Source organism: Condylura cristata, unplaced genomic scaffold, assembly GCF_000260355.1.
Source record: "Condylura cristata isolate star-nosed mole 26May11 unplaced genomic scaffold, ConCri1.0 scaffold00002, whole genome shotgun sequence".
Lineage (NCBI taxonomy): Eukaryota > Metazoa > Chordata > Mammalia > Eulipotyphla > Talpidae > Condylura > Condylura cristata.
The window spans coordinates 75,530,507-75,548,079 of NW_004567103.1; the positions used below are offsets into that span (position 1 = coordinate 75,530,507).

Sequence of the window (17,573 nt, forward strand, 5' to 3'; positions counted from 1 at the left end):
AAAAAAACAGAGCAAATATATTCTCTACAACCTTATGCGATAGAATTAAGAAAACAATTTGTCCACATATCCAATCACTAGTAGTGACAAAGCCCATATTTAACCTAAGATTATTGCCTTCCAGATCTATGTTGTTATCCTTTTGCATCATCCAGGCCCATGATCCCATTCAGGCACTTTTTGTTTTAACCCATCATTTTTCAGCAAGCAGAGGAGCTGCTATGAAAAGTAGCAAATGATAGTATGATCCACTCATTAGTTATGATCACAGGAACTGAAAAGGAAAGGTTGCCAACAGATTTCTGTAAGCTTCTAGAAGCTGTCAGTTCTCACAAGAAACAATAGCTGTGATTTGACATATGTAGAGTCAAAATTGTCTCTAAATTTGGAGTCAGGCTTTCTCAGAATCAGACTTACTGTGTATCCTAGAATTTCACAATTACAGGAATTAGCAAGTTCTGATCTTGAGTTTTAGAAATCACTCATCACTGTAAATAAACAACCATCACCTATATTAAACATGTTCTAATCCAGATACATATAGGATGAAGGCTTACAATATTCACTGTGTTACAGAATGCTCCCCTTCATATTGGTCAGAACTGGCCTAATTCAGTCATACATTTACATCATCAGCTTTGACTTTTAGGTATTTGATTTTGAGGGCCTTACCTAGTTGAAGATGTGACCATTTTCTTCTAGAAATGACTCTCACAAAATTTTTAGCATCCTGGGAAAAGATAGATAGGAATTTTTTACAAGAGGGCAGGGAAATACTGATAGGCATGCTTTAAGTTTCAAAGAAGGAATTAAGTAGCCTTCCTAAGCCAGGATGTGAGGCTTATGAGACAGTCTTCTCTGAAACCTAGCTTTGTGCAGTAACGTGGTTTACAGATGAGGAAACTGAAGTCTAATCAGAATATGTTACTTTCTCCAGGTCATGTAATGGGGACCATAGTCAGGACTCACTAAGTTCCAGTCTAGATTATCCCCACTATATACTCAACCTCTGAAAGAGGCACTATAATGTTTTAAACATAAAACCTATTTTAAGTTTACAGCAATTCTCCAGGAATATTGTTAGTATATATTCTTCTTTGAAATATTCCACATTTTCTTATATTTGACCATAGAGCTCACAATGCATAAAGAAACTGTACTTAGAGGTACGATATAGTGGTGGAGCCAGAATCTTACTCAGCCTTGAGTGCTTCTGAAATTTACCAGAATTATCATATGTGGACAGTCAGGGAATTTGTGTTTTGGAATCACTCAGACAGGTTCCTTTAGAACTGTATGATATTTGTAATTCCTTATGTTCTAATTCCACTTAATAGGGGCAAGCAGCTTGCAAAGGAAACAGATGTGCTAATTGTTCAAATCCCAACACCACTATACATTCTTACGTGAGAATAAATACAGGCAAATGTTAGGCATTATTTACACCTAATAAAATTATTTACATCATGTTCCCTTTTCTTATTTCAGAAGATACAACCTTGTACTTCCATTGTTGTCTCCTTTAAGCCTGAGAGCAGAAGTCAGAGAGAAAAAGGGCTTTGAGAGAAGATGGTCAGCTCCTGCCAGAAGCCATTAACCCTGACACTAGCATCTAAACAGAAAGAGGATTGTTGTTTTGCTTCTAATGTCTTACAGGGGAAGGAGAGTCTTGTAGATGAGAGGGCCAGAATAGCCATCCTGCATTCTCCCTTAATCTGTCTAAGTCCTTTTATGTCAGTGGGTCCTATTACAGACACAGATGAAGCAAAGACAGCTAGCTGCCAACCCCTGCCCAGGTCTCACTGTTGTGATCAGGGAAGGAGTTGCTGCTTCCCTCTCTCTCTTTCCAGCTATCTGTTCTGCTTGTGTTTAGGTGGGTGTATGTGCATCGTTTTGATTGCAGTTTCTGGGATGTTAGCTGTCTGGCATGTTCCCATCCACAGCTTGACTGAAGAAACCAAGAATATTAAGACAGCACAAGGACTTCTTTTATGTTTACACATTTTTGTCCATCTTTTCTGTTTGTCAGTGATTGTAAAGCCAGCATCACGTTCCTGAAACCTTCCATTTCCCATACTGTCTTGACCTAGATGATCCAAGAGTGATGAACATTTCTCTAGGTCGATCAGCCATACTACTGCTAATGAACTTTCACCACCTTAATAATAGTTATGCCCATTGTAATTTAGGCACTTGTACAAAATCTCTTTATAGCGTACATTGATTTTTGTTCTTTCACCTCCCCTCTTTTTTGTTTGTTTGTTTTACCCATCTAAAGAACATTCACGTTGTTCTCAGCTATTGGTAATAATTTTTGATGCTGTTACTTGTGCACCTCCTTTTCCCTCATCTATCCATACTTGTATGCTTGTTCCATAGTTCATCTGCAAATTAGAATGATTCTATTTTCCCACCAAATAGATACTATTAATACACTTACCTGTCAGTCAGATTTTCTTAATTACTTAATTAGAATAGTAAAAACAGTATTTGGTAGCAGAGAGTGTTCTTTCATGCTGAGGACAAAAATTTCATGAATGAGATGCAGACAGAAGTTGAATTCTATATAAAGAAAACAAATTTAACTTCTTAATTTGAACAGTTTCTAACCCCCCCTAAAATGTCCCCAGCATGTGTTGTGTGTACTCATGTGGGCACAAACACTCCTGCCCTACCTTTGAGGCTTCTGTTCTCCTCCATCTCGCATCCAATGACCTCATTCTGAATAGGGTATTTATTGTCTCTTGTCTACATTTATAGGCATCAATCAATTGAGAGCATATTTGCATAAGCTTTATCCATTTAATCCAAAATGTGAGTAGAATGCACATTATGCAGAGAGTACAGTTCACTTGTTTCTTTGCCTTCTGTAAATAGAAGGAATAAGACTGGATATGATTCATACACAGGAAAGACCTCAAAAGTTTCTCTGCCTTCACAGCTAGGTTGATAAAAGGTTATGAATTAAACCCATTTACCTCTGTGGCTCCTGTTCAGATCTGAATATAAAAGTTAACTGATGTTCTCTCGTGCTTGCGAAGCTTTAAATAAGGTCTACAAGCAGCTTCCACATGTCAGAATATATACAGGCACAAGCTAAAAAGACTTGAGAAGCAAAACTGTCACACCAATACCAGAGAGAGTTGACTTCATCATCCTCTGTAACAAAATAATAGTACAATTTATTAGCTCCTACTATGTTTAGTGTTGCACTTGTTGATGGAATAGAAGAACGTAAGAACAATATTTGTGTGCTGTTACTTAAATATCCTCTTGTGCTTGCCTTTTGAGAAACAAGCTATATACTTGGTAAGTTCAAGGAATGAAAAATAAAATCAATACAAAGTGAGACTTACTGGAGTTTAGAAAAGAGAGCAGTTTGGATATGGGGGTTAAAGTGTCAGAGAGGAGATAGAATTTCAATTGTATGTCACAGAACCAAACTGGGACTGGAAGAAGGAGGTGGGTGTCAAAAAGAGTAGAAAAAAGGGTAGCAGTAATGTATAGGCAGACAAATGTTCTTTGCATGGAAAAAGCAAAGCTTTTTTTTTCTTTTTAGTGAATTTTATTTTTTTTATTTCATTAGCATTTACTTTTTATTCTTTTTCCCTTTTTTAAGTGTACTTATTACATCACCCATAATTTTTGTACAATGTATGTTTTCCCTGTGAAAATCTCATCATCAATTCATCTGCGCACTATCATCATAGTCCCTTGTGCTCTTCCCACTGCCGTCATGGTCCTTCTCCCTCCTCCTCCCCTACAGAATGTCTCTGATCTATAGTTGCCTGATGATTTTGATTTTTACTTTATTATAGTTACTTTTTCCCACCTGACTCCTTATTTGGTTCCCCTACATTCCTCCTGTGAGACCATTCAATATTTTTCCTTTACTTTCTGGCGTATTTCATTGAGCATAATCGCTTCCAGCTCCATCCATGTTGCTGAAAAAGGCATGAGTTTATCTTTTGATTGCCGAATAATATTCCACTGTGTAAATACATCCTCTTGATCCAGTCATCTCATATACGTTTGTGCATCTTGGTTGCTTCCATTGCTTGCCTATTAAAAATTGTGCTGCAATATGGCCCTCCCTGGTGGTGCAGCGGGTTAAAACACAGCACTGAGAAGCTAAACCCACTTCCGCATGAGTTCGATCCCCGCCTGCCCCGGAGGTGACCACATGGCGCGCCAGACCTCTCCTGACCCGCCCGCTGCTCCCCTCAGCAGTGTACTTCATCGATCTGCCTGTTCTGCTCCCCGCTCTGTCTCTGGTGAATCCACTCACCCTCCTCATTTCTGGCCTTTACCCCAGTTCTGTATGAATAAATGAATAAATCTTTAAAAAAAAATGTGCTGCAATAAACAGGGGTGCCGGTGTCTTTTTGAATTAATATTTTTGTTTCTTTTGGGTAGATTCCTAGTAGTGGAATAGCTGGATCATAGGAAGCTCTATTTTTAGTAGTTTGAGCAAGCTCCGCAGTTTCCCATAGTGGTTGGACCAGTTTACATTCCCACCAGCTTTGCAGGAGAGTTTCTTCTTCTCAACATCCTCGCTAACATTTGTTGTTTCCTGTTTTTTGTTTTGTTTTGTTTTTAAATTATTATTTAAAAATTATTATTATGTACCATTCTCACTGGTGTAAAGTGGTTTCTCATTGTGGTTTTGATTTGCATTTCCCTGATTATAAGTGATGTTGAACGTCTTGTCATATGCCTGGTCTTTTTAGTTCTTCTGCCCATTTTTTGACTGGGTTGTTTACTTTGCTTTTGTTTAACCTCATTACTCTTTGTAGATACTTGTGATCAGTCCCTTATTATAGTATTATATGAAAAAATTTTCTCCCAATCAGTGGGGTGCTCTTTGTTTTGGCTAATGTTTCTTTTGCTGTATAGAAGCTCTTTAATTTTATATAGTCCAAGCTGTTTCCTTTACTTTCTCTGCTTTAGCTAATGTGTCTTTAAAGATGTTACTGATATGTGTGTCATGTAGTGTTTTGCCTAAATTTCATCTATATATTTTATAATTTCAGATCTTAGGTCTAACTCTTTAATTCATTTTGAGTTAGTTTTTGTGCATGGTGTGAAGCAGTAGTCTAGCTTCAATTTTTGTGCATGTAGCAGTCCAATTTTCCCAGAACCATTTATTGAATAAACAGTCTTTGATCCATGGAAGCAAAGCCTTTTTTAAAAAATCATTAAGTAGTGCAAGGTAGTTTTTGAAGTATAGAAAAGGGTCAACTTTTGAACCTTGCATTGTGACTTTATTCTACCTGATCTATCTAGAACCCCATCAAAGTGTATAGACGTGTAAGTACTACACATGCCTTTATCACACATCAGTTCAAATGACAATTTTTGGGTGGGGTTCCAGAAAATCCTCAATTCCCCTCATGAAAGCTAGGGCAAAGGTCTCTTTGATGTTTGAACTACTCACACAAGCTGCTTCAGCAGGTTGCCAGGTATAGCTCTTCTGCTTCTCAACACTGAAGCCAAAACACCTTATACGATATGGAAATCCATTAGTCCAGTGGTGGACAAGTTTCAGGTGGCCTTTTAAAGCCTTTGCTTCAGAGCTGCTTTTCACCCACTAAAAGCATCACTGACTCTATGAGCCACAACCCTGAAAATTTCCACTCATTTCCACAAATGAAAGAAAGATTCCATCAAAAGTGATAGTTTCTTTAGTTCATCAAATCTCTATTCACTGCCAAAACATTATTGTCCTGGTGGTTTGTGCTTTATGATTGCTTTTATGAAAACAGTGAAAAGACAAAATATATAGGTGGAAACTTAAATTGACTTTATATCACAAAGATTTACCATCTTCAAAATAGCATGAAAGATTAATGCATTTCTGATTTCAAGGTGCTTTAAAAAAAATTGGTCTTTCCTGCACATAATAATTCTATCAGACAATGGGCTATAGAAGGAAGCATTGAATGTGATTTATTTCTAGAGCTTTTGAAGAATAAAAATACTATTTTTACTAATGTATCTGAAATATCAGATAAAATATGTTTTTAATATGCAAAGGTGTCTTTCCATCATAATTTTTTTTTCAATGTGTTTCTTGTAGGATCTAAGGGAAGAATGTGTGAAGTTAAAAACAAGAGTGTTTGATTTGGAACGACAGAATCGAACGCTAAGCATCCTATTCCAACAGAGAGTCCAACCAACTTCTGATCTGCTCCTCCAGGTAAGTGTTTATGTGGAAAATAATCATTACACTGAAATGTTATTGACAAGAACTTAAGTTCAAAAATTACCACTATCTCACTAGATGAAGCATATGCATCAGCACGCCAATTCTTTTCTCTCTCAAGGGATGTCATTAAAATCAAATGTCTCAAATTTCTGACTTTGTAAGCAATATTTAGTTAAAGGAATTCATCAACAAATAATAAGCAGGTAAAAGGGATGATCAGAAGGAGTCTTCTAGTAAACTAAGTCAAATTGTGGAATGGAGTCAGAAATAACTGCTTTGGGGACCACTATTAGTAAGCTTGCATTCTGTGATAAGCAAGGAAGACTTTTATGTAGTGCCAAACTGCATTACTTTTTCATTACTCTGTAATGAAAAAAATTTGGAGTTTGTTTTTCTTTGATATTTCTTTCTATGCAGTTCCTCTCACACTACAGTACTTCGTATTCTGCCTCAGTGTTTCACAGGTTCTCTCTGTGTAAACTCATTCTCATCAAACTCTTCCTTTACTTGCCATAATAACAGGGAAAGTCATGAAAAGTCAAACCATTTGCGTCATTTTGAAGTTGTCCCTGAAAAAAGCTCTAGAGAATTGAATTCATCTGACTACAGGCAAACTCATAAAGGGGTAAAGAGATTGGAGACTGAACTTTGATATTTCCTGCTTTTTAATCATCTTAATGTGCATATTTGCTCCAGTGAGCCTGCTCAAAGCTCTTCTGAGGCTAAGATGGGAAAGAGCATATGAGATTTCACAAAGGAAATACGGAGTTTACAAAGAATAACCCCCAGGTCTAGTCTAAATGCTGAGAAAGGGAAATGGCAAATTAGCTAGACCACCCTAACACTCTAGACACTGGTCATGTGGCACTACTTTAAGTCAAAAATTAACTAAATTAAATTAAATCCCTATGTCACATTAGCCACATTTTTAGTGTTCAATTACCATACATGGTCAGTGGCTACCATATTGGACAATGCATCTATGGAATATTTCCATCACCATAGGAAGTTCTACTGGTCAGCAATTTCTCAGACATTTGAGACAGTGTTGTTCAAATATCCTCTTAACTTTGGTGTAAACATTTTCCCTGCCTCTTCAGAGAAATTGGAATCCATTTTAGAAAAAGAAAGATGTTTGGTAAAGCCAGACATCAAAAAGTAATGTTCCCCAAATTAAAATAAAACAGCTCTCTGAATTGTAAAATAGCCCTCATCTCCTAAATTAATTTCCTTTCTGCTTTATCTGTGAGAGAATAATTCATAATTTATGACTCAAGAATTGTGTGGAAAAATTAGTTATTTCTATTTTGTTTCCTGGTCCCAACCACAGTAAGTGTTTGTCATAGAGAATCTTGAAATATAAAATGTATTTCTTTATCTCTCTCGTAATCAAGATCCAGTATTATAATTACTGTAACAGCTGTTGCATCTCATGAATTTTTCCATTTTGCCTTTTTAACTTTCCAACTTTTCTTGAACACTATTAAAAGATCTATAGTTCTTGTTTATAAATCAGGATGGTTTATTTCCACAGTAAACATAGAGGCCAGAGATATTTAAGCTTTTTTATTTACTCTCACAAATTCCTTAAATCCATGTCCAAATGGCAGGGGATGGTGTGAATGCTAACAATATACTCAGTGTGGATTCATGGGATATTTTTGGCCAGCCTCCTTCATATTCCTCCCCAAATAGTCCTCACATGAGGGCCCTTCTAATTTAAGTGACATTTGTAAAAGATGTGCTTCTAATAGCCCAGTGAAGATGAATGATAGAAAGCATGATGGCTGCTCTTTAATATCTTACAGCTCATAATCACAGACAGAATTGCTGGCTTTTCAGGTAGTCTTTTAATTATTTGATTCATTGCAAATAATTTTCTCTTTCTGTTGACACAAATATATACCACAGAGCATTAGCTTAAAAAGCAGTCTGAACTTGTTTGCCATTATAGGAGCTCTATTTTTATTTGTTCAGTGGATTCCTGAATAAGTATCTCTAGTTCATTCTCCAAGTCAGGCATTATTTTGTATATTTGGATGCTTCAGTACTATGTGGCCTTGCCCTCCCAGTCTGTGTGAGAATATGGTTAGTGAGTTTAAAAACTCTACCAGTGTGCCCAGACCCAATATTTATAGACTCTATAGCTCTGCTAATGTCAGGAGATTCAGTAGACTAGATTCTACATAGTTCTGAGAATCTGAGACACTTATATAAGTTGTCATCTGCTGAACACAAGCTAATGATTATCTACAGTCAGAAGTAATCACCTGTAGGGAAACATAGAAGATTTTTTACCCTTTCAGATTTTAGTAAATAATGAAAAGAAATTATAAGAAATAATCTATTTTTTGCACGTCAGAAATTAATAATAAAAGGATATGATGCAGTGATAGTATTTAGCAAATTCATGTGTAGGTGAAACAATAAGGGTTAATTCTAAAAATTCATTGACAGAGTCTGGGGAACATACAAAGGAAACAAGGTTCATGCTGGGAAAAGAAGAATTGACACTAGCATGAAAATTAAAATTATAAGAATGGCAATGAGTTTCTCTGTTGTCAGTTTGTTTCCAGAATGATATCTCTGGGACTATGAATGCTAACAAATCAGACTGAGAAAGTCCTTTATATTAAAATCAACAATTAGAGCTAAATTCTAAAGAATTGAAAAACAAGTATGGCAAATAAACAAGTATGGAACCCCTGTCTAACCTTATAGGAATCTATTGCCAGGTGAACCAGTTCTCATCATTTCTCCTTAGCTTCAACTCTCAGCTTCCTGGTCATTTACAGCGAGTAAGGAACTCTGTTCTGAATACACTTGCTTCTTTCACCAGTTGAGTGATACTCTTATTATGAATGAGTTGCCTCTGAAACTCAGTGTGTTTATAATTGCAGTATTTATCTTGATAATTATGAAATTTTTGAACTATTACATAAATCAATGGACTGTGACACAGAAAGAGTTGTTTCTGTGAATGTTTCAAAAGGATCTATAAAGGCAAGTCTCAAAAAATTTGGTCAAATGAAGTTTACAGAATCAGATTAACTATTGAAGGCTTCTGAATACAAATTGCTTTTTATATGGTCTACATTAAGGAAAACAAAACCTAGAAATCATAGATAACTCATAAAGTATGTATTTGATGATTAAAAAGAATAGACATTGGAGGATATTTAGGCAAGGAAGTCAAGTTGGCCCTACCAAAAATGTATTTTTTAAAAATGCAGGTTATTTACTATATGTCAGATACACATATACCGTATTTGCAAACTTAGCTGTTATTACAGTGCTTTTCAGAGGGAATCCTTGCATCTATTTTACAAATTGGAACACTTAGGCCCAAAGAAGAAATGTTATACAGCTGGCAGTCAACAAGTGGGCAATAAAATCCACAGTCTGGCTTAAGTTTCACCCTTTCACTTCCATTATGTGCTCCCTGTGCCTGGAGCAAGAATGGGCAGGAGGAACATTTTTTGATTCTGTAGACTGGCATTTTGATTAACTGGCCCACCTGTGATCAAGTAGGATCCATGCAATCACAGCAAGAAGTCTACTATATTTACACATTTCTGAAAGGCTTTTGATTTGTGGCATCTGAGATTTCCTTTATCCTGTGTGTTCTACTTTTGTCTTGTTTTGGACACCTGTGTTATCATTTTCCTGACAGAACATTATTCTCATATTTTTCACCTAACATAGTTTTTTTTTTCTTTTTTCCTTTTTATCTGATATTTCAAAGGGCCCTACTACCCATATCCTTAGGCCAACAGAGAAAGAAAAGAATATTATAGTGTAGATTATTCACACAAACAATTGAAAACCTGACAGGTTAGAACCAAGGTGTAAAAATTCACTGTCACTGCTTAGAGTGCTGATTTTATTTTGTTGGTTAGCGTGTATGTGTGTGTGTGTCTGTGTGTATGTATGTATGTATTATTTCACATGAGATAAGAGGATTCTAAAATTCTCCTGTGCTTCCAATTTATTCTCTCTTCCCCAGATCTTTATTTTGAGAATATGAGTCTGTAAGTCTGGTATGGCAAAATACTACATGCTTACTTCTTTACCTGTTCACAAGCAGTGAGTGCTGCCTTCTAGATCCAGTCCAATGCTGCCACCTTTTATGGCTTGTAAGGTCACAGGGGTTCTCACTGAACTTTCCCATTCCTGACGTTCCTGTCACATTGATAATTCATGTCCATAGTTAAAGAGTTCTTGGTTCTGTTTGGGATTATGAAATCCTAGTCTCTTGTGGCTGTAATGCTTAAGTACATGCTGTGTGACCCCCAAAGTAGTCATTTCATGGGAACTGTATTTCACCTAACTAGGAGTCTTTTTGATGGCCCAAACTATGCTGAATGTTGCATGTTATTCACCCTCTAGGCATTATCACTTTTCATAACACATATTCAGCATGAACTTGTTGATAGAGTAACAGTTACCTACATTTTTTATGGAATTTTAATTGTCTTTGTGGGGAGACATGCTTTTCTGTTTGATTGCTTGTTGTTTTTATTGAAATATAAGTCACATCTAATATATGTAAGTTTAAAGTATATAGTATATTTTCACAATAATTTTGTTAAAATTCAGTGCCTCATACGGTCCCATATTTCTTTTTATGTGAAATTTTAAGATATGTTAGCAGATTTCAAATATAGAATATAATAACTATAGTCATCATGCTGAACATTATAGTTCCAGAATTTATTTTTCTTATAACTGAAAGTCTGTACCTTTAGACTACTTCTGTCAGTTTCCCCTATTCTTCCTCCCCCACCTCTAGCAACTGCTAATCTGTTCTATTGCTGAGTTCAGTTTTATTAGTCCACATATGAGTGAAAACATGCAGTATTTGTCTTGCTCTTACTTTTTCACGTAGTATAATTCCAGCAAATTCAAACCATTCATTGCAGATGGAAGGATTTTTTTTCCTTTTTATGACTGAATAATACTCTATTATATTATTAAATGAGGGGTTATCATGAGACTTTTTTTTGTTCATTCTCTTTTGATTGGAAATTTAATTCATTTATATTTAAAGTGACTTAATATGTAGTTGGTTTTCTAATTTTTTTGTAGCTTCTTGCTTTTTATATTAGTGTCTTCTGTGTTTTGATGACATATTGTAGCTATACACTATATTCCTTTATCTTCTACAAGAAGATGTGTCTTAAGAGCCCAAGGTAGTGAGAGGGGTTAAGTCTCAGCCCTTTCAAGCTATTGACACCCTTTGCAACATTAGTTCAAACACAGGCCAGGCAGCTGACCCATATGGCACAGCAGACTTCTCCTGTCTTGCCCACTGTTCCCCTTAGATCTAGTGTATTGCACTAGATCTGCCTGTTCTGCTTCTCATTCTGTCTCTGGTGAATTTCTCACTACCACCCCACACCTCTGGCCTACACCACACCTATGCATAAATAAATAAAAATAAATCTTAAAAAAAAAAGACATGTCTTCCACAAGATTTTCCTTTTTATTACCACGAGACTTACATAAATATCTTTTATTTATTACATTCTTTTGAAGCCAATTAAACTAGATGGAGATGCAAATTTGCTTTCCTACCCATGGGGGCTCTACCCATACTGGCTTTAAAGCCAATATGACTCATTGTTGGAACAAAATCAGGTAGAACTGTACATTGAGTATCCTAGATAAATTAGGACACTGGTATCTCTGCAGATGAGACAAGTTACTGACTGGCATTTCTGCTTAGGTATCACTGTGAAGAACTTGGTGTATCAGATATGAGTACTGTTTTCTGTAATCCCTAACCCCTTCTATAGCTCAATCTTTTAGTCGTCAAGCCTCACCATTCCTGTGGAGCAGAAACTAAGTAGGTCTCCTAGAAAATAACCCAGAACTCTAAGAAGATTTGGTGTCCACAGGGGTCCTCTTGGTGCAGCACTGATCGATGGCATCACAATTGAAGAATGTTTCTAATCTCAAGATTATTATTTCTTTAGTAAGAAAATCCTATCTGTTCTGTATTTATATATCAACCTCTGGTACCTTTATTCTATACTTACTCAATTAATGCTTTTATCCTATTGTTAATTTCTGAGGAGCCGAATCTTTTAGGCATTTTCATCCTTTGTTCACACTAGAACTTACCATTACATAGTGAATGAATTCATGAAGCCACACAAAACTACCCAGACTGAACAGTCTAACAAGCAACTCATGTGTGTCTTCTCTAGGATATCTGATCATTCAGAGAAATTAGAAAATGTTAGTCATATTAGTGAGTGAATTATACTGTTTAAAAAATCTACACATCTACCTTTTGGGTACTTCAAAATATATGCAGTTGAAGTGAGATAAAAAGAAGAAGAAATTATTGAGAGGACATTAGAATAATTTAGAAAATAGTAAGAAGGTGAATACATGAAGGATTGGGTAAAAGATAGTACAATGTTTCTTGAGTTCTGGTGATGGAAACTTGATTCTGATCTATCAGTACCTCTCTCGAGCCACAAGCTGAGAAGTAAGTAAGAGAAGAAAAGAAATCCCACAACTTTTAGAGTAGTTACCTTGGCCCCCACACTGATAGAAAGTAAATTTACCTTATGAGTTTCTGAAATTGACTAGCTCAGCCCTTGAAATGCTTTTGTGCCAGAAGCAGAAGCAACCTCCACCTCTGCCCTGCAGACCTTGCACCTAGTTTAGAAATCCAGAAAAGCGGGAGGGACAATCCAGGGACTATTCACGGATGCTGAGTAACAACAGCACCCAGAAGACAGAATCACCATGGCAGTGATCTGTCATCCTGCATGATCAGAGGACTTTGGTGGCTTCATCATGGGCACCTATCATGTGAAAATATATGAGATGATGCAACAGCTCTTCTTTCATGCAGTCAGTACTGGAAAGGACATTAACTAGTCTAAGGTACAGAAAGTGGTCTCTTTTAAAGATAAGGGACAGCGAAAGATCACACAACTCCTGCAGGGGAAGGTTTTTGATAATGAAATACCTCACTTGAGGCTGGTTTGGGATCAAGTAAGAACAGCATAGTAGATGAGAAAGAATCTTCAGGGTTATGGTAAGAGGTGATTTTTCTCCTCTTCATAATGCATCCTAAGCCCTCTATAGACATGTTCTTGCTCAAAAGTCTCATCTTTCTTTTTTTCTTGACACAAATCCTTTACTCTAGCCAAGCAGAAATGCTTGCATTCCTCAGTCCATGACACAGGTTTTACCTCAAACTATTCCATACTTTATGTCACTCTGTTCAAAATGCTATTCCACCTTAACCCTTACTGCCTCCCTTCATTCAGCTAACAGATGTGAAGTACCAAAAGTGTTGGTACTGGGGATTCAGTTCTAAAATAAATGTCCTCAACCACTGCAATCTAAAAGCAGCAGGGAGAGCAGGGCCATACAGTGAGAAACACATGCAGTGCCAGGGACAGGGGCAACAAAGTTGAATGAGGGACTTGTGGAAGGCCTCGCAGGAAGCAGTGCCTCAATATAAGTCTAGACAAAAGAGCAGGAATTTGTTAAGTAAACAAGGGAAAATATAAATATCAGCCAGAAGGAACAACCTATGTAAAGATGTGAAGGCATACAAAAGCATCATTCTTCTTTCCCATTGTGTTTCTTACTCCATATGCTTTGCAAGTGCTCTTGGAATAAAATCACCACCCAGTCATGCACCACTGACACAGCCCTGCCATACCACCATGCATCTTGCTCACTAGGTCCCAGCCAAGTTTATTGGTCCATGCATCTTGATTAATGCCGTTTTATGATATACTTCTGGTCAACATTATTATCAGGGGTATAAGTGTTCTGTAAAAAAAAAAAAAAAGTCAAGGTATAACTCTTTTTTTTGTTGTTGTTTGCTTTGGTTTTTATTGTCTAAGGACAAGGGCCTTGCCTTATCCACCTTTGAATATTCCCAAGATATACCTTAAACAAAAGTGAGCTGCAGTTAATTGTGAATGAATGAAAGGTGAGCTGATGAACTTCTGGGATGAAAGGACAGCCTTGTCACAGGAGGATCTGGAGGTGATGACTTCAGAAATGAAGTGGCTACAAGTAGAGAAGGATGAGATGGGAATGGGAGCATTCCCTGCAGAATTCCTGAGGGTACTCTGCATATATGTGACAAAAGCTAAGCAACTATTTAGAATAGTACATTTAGATAAGACAAGATCACCAGGAAAACATTTCTCCTTTTAAATGAACTCTAGTTTTTTGTTGTTATTATTGAAAAATATATATGTAAATGTGTATATATGTACATATGTGTGTTGTGTATGTGTGTATGTATGTATGTATGCATGTATATAGATAGATAGATAGATAGATAGATAGATAGATAGATAGATAGATAGATAGATAGATAGATAGATAGATAATATGTGTGTGTGTGTGTATTTTACATCATCGTTCATTTTTGTACAATGTTTGGTTTCTCCTCTCAGTAGTGCCCATAGCATTCCTACCAAGTCACCCATGAACCATCACCTTCTCTCTTGTACTCTCCTTTCCCCTGTTTTAATCCTTTTCCCTCTCCTTCCTTTGCTGAAAGTCTCTGATTTACAGTTGCCTGCTACTTTTGTCTGATCATTATTTTTATTGTTCTTTTTAGTTTTACTTTAGATTTTGCTTTTGGTATATCTCTTCCTGCGTCCAGTGAGATCTCAGATGTGAATTCCATTTTGCAATTGTTGTGGTAGAGAATTGTATTATATACTTTTGGTTGAGAGACCAATGTTTCTACATTATTTCATAGGTAGGAGTTTTACCTCTCCTACCCTGACCCCCCCTACACAAATTTAAATTACATAATGAAAGGCAAATCAGATATATCCAAATATGTATGAATTGCTTTTAAAAGCATATGGGTGACTCCATATAAACTATCCTCTCACCTGAAATAATAAAAATTTTCATGCTTCCACACCAAATTGCAAACTGAAATGCTAGGAGGGACAAAATCAGATGAAGGAATGAGTACAGGAGACTGTGCTGCCAGCTCCAGCCAGCAGGGTCACATGGAAATGCCATAGTTTTAGCTATTGGAAAAAACTGGTAATGTAGACTTCTGCGTACAGTCTCTCAGTTTGTATGTTTTTGTAATTTACAATTTATTGACACATTATTCAGCTATTTTATAATATGATCACCAAGGAAGCCCAATGAAATAGCTGTGGGTCGGAGTTGGCCTGCAACTTGCTCCTTTTTTTTGGTGGCTATGAGTTTTAATTTAAATTGTGTTGCCTATGCTCAGAATATGGGCATACCAGACTTCACAGGGCTCTTCAAGGTGTACCTAGCTCTCTCTATATGTAAATATGTATTTATTTGTTCATCATTTCAGCACATAGTCATCTATTGAAGTCACAAGGGCTATAATTTAATAAGTAGATAGATAATATGAACAAACAGTTATTCAGTAGATTAAATGAAGCAGAAATATTTTGCCAGGAGTAGAAAGAGTTGCAAATACTATTCTGGATATCAGGAAAAGGATTTCATTACATGATGACAAGTAAACTGGGCTTTGACAGAAAAATAGGAGTTTGTTAGGGTAACATAATTCCAAAATGCAATTCACAGACTAAATCCAAAGTTAGGTTTAATACTGAGATTATATTTAGATTAATCATAGATTTTAGCTTTAATCACACTATAAATTTATCAGTGTCTTAATCTAATTTGGTCTCATTTGTCCTTCCCAACTCTTTTCAGCCTTATCTGATTAATTAATTGAACTCTTTAGAAAAATGAGAACCTCTGAGGAGTGTCATGTTACTTGAATACTCTATTACTTTAACCTTCAACAACAGTTTTACAGTTTTTCATAGCTTTTTATCTGAGGAAGAATCCAGTTAATTAAAGTGAAGAAAACTGATAAAAATGGAGAACTTTCTATGAATATCTCAGATTTGTTTTAAAGCTTTTAATATTAATGGAGGTGCAAAACCTGAATATAAATCAACATTATATTTAAACAGACTAAGTGATTGATATGTAAATTCAGGAAGTGTGCTATGCAGCATTCAAGCTGTATATGTATTTCATATTTCAAACTCATAATAAAACCTGATAGTGCTGGATTTGGTGAATTTCATGCAGTAAATGTTTATCATAGTAACCTTGAAAATTCCCCCAGTAAAAATTGTTATTATGCATTACATTTTCATGAATTTTTGGATAAATATAAGGATGTAAAAATGCAAGGGACAGAAAGTACTGAGAAAGGAATGGTGATGTTTACCTGGGGATTTGATTATGCAGATTGGAGTATTAATTTCTTGGCACTCAGAAGTCATGGAATGTCCATTACTATCAGTGGATGTCACACCAGGGAAATCTTATTCATGGCAAGAAAAGATTAAGTAACCCAAATGCTGATATGAAGGCGAGTGTGTCCAAGAGTAAAAGCAGTTTGATTTCATTCTATCTCCTCTCTTACCATGATGTGATTTGTTTGAGATCTGCTCTGACTTATTCAGGAGCCACTTTCTAGAGTCAGGCAGTGATTCACCATCTGCCACAGCTATCTAGAAGATGCCAAGACAACTTTCTAACCTTTCAGGCTTCAGTGATGGAGAATATGCTGAGTCAAGGCTTCAGGGATCAGGGAAGGGAAATAGAAAAGGGATATACCAAGGAGGCAAATAGAAGCTTTGGAATATTTCAGCAGAGACTGCCCAGAAGAGTAGAATGCCTCCAAGAGGAGAGAACTTCAGGGAGGTCTGTAGCCCAGTGCACCTTGGAGAGTAAGATTCCAGAGACAAATGGGGTCAACCATAAGTTTGCCTGGTCTCTGCTGCTGTTGCTCAGAAATATGGTAACTAGGTTCACAATAGCTACCAAACTCATCACAAGACTAGGGATAAATTTCCCTGGGGCAAGTAATTCCCACATTCCTGATGCATTTTCCATGTCTGCCTTCAAGTTCAAAAAGACACCCCCTCTTATGACCACTATTTACACATACACTTTCACACACAGGTGTTAAGTTTTCAAAAACTGATGAGAATCTTCAGACAGGTGAGGTGGTAAGCATTGTTCTTGAAACTGGGAACCCAAGGAAATGTCTCCTGTTCATAGAGTCATCTCTATACACTCAAGTCATAGCAAACTTTTCGGCCTTTAAAGTAGTTCATATTCGATACCTGGGTTGGTTTCTATCAATTTTTGACAAACTTGTGTCTCAAAGTTAAAAGAAAAAATAGTGCCTGATTTTTTTCTGCAAATGGGAAGTCAGACCATCCACATGTCTGGAGGTCCACTGAAATGAGGCCACTGGTATGTTGCAGACATCTGTCTGAAGTCAGTCACTCCTAACTCACTGAGACAAGTGACACAACCATCACCACCTAAGAAACAAATG

General features: G+C 36.5%; 1 protein-coding gene across 1 annotated transcript in view; it reads left to right on the forward strand.

Annotated features, from left to right (window-relative positions):
- The window catches only part of NCKAP5 (NCK-associated protein 5), a 731,767-nt gene that overhangs the window by 613,666 nt on the left and 100,528 nt on the right, over window positions 1-17,573 (forward strand). Inside the window, exon 9 of the mRNA XM_004674888.2 lies at window positions 6,080-6,199. Coding sequence (XP_004674945.1) covers window positions 6,080-6,199 — 120 coding nt within the window. The remainder of the gene's footprint in view (window positions 1-6,079; window positions 6,200-17,573) is intronic.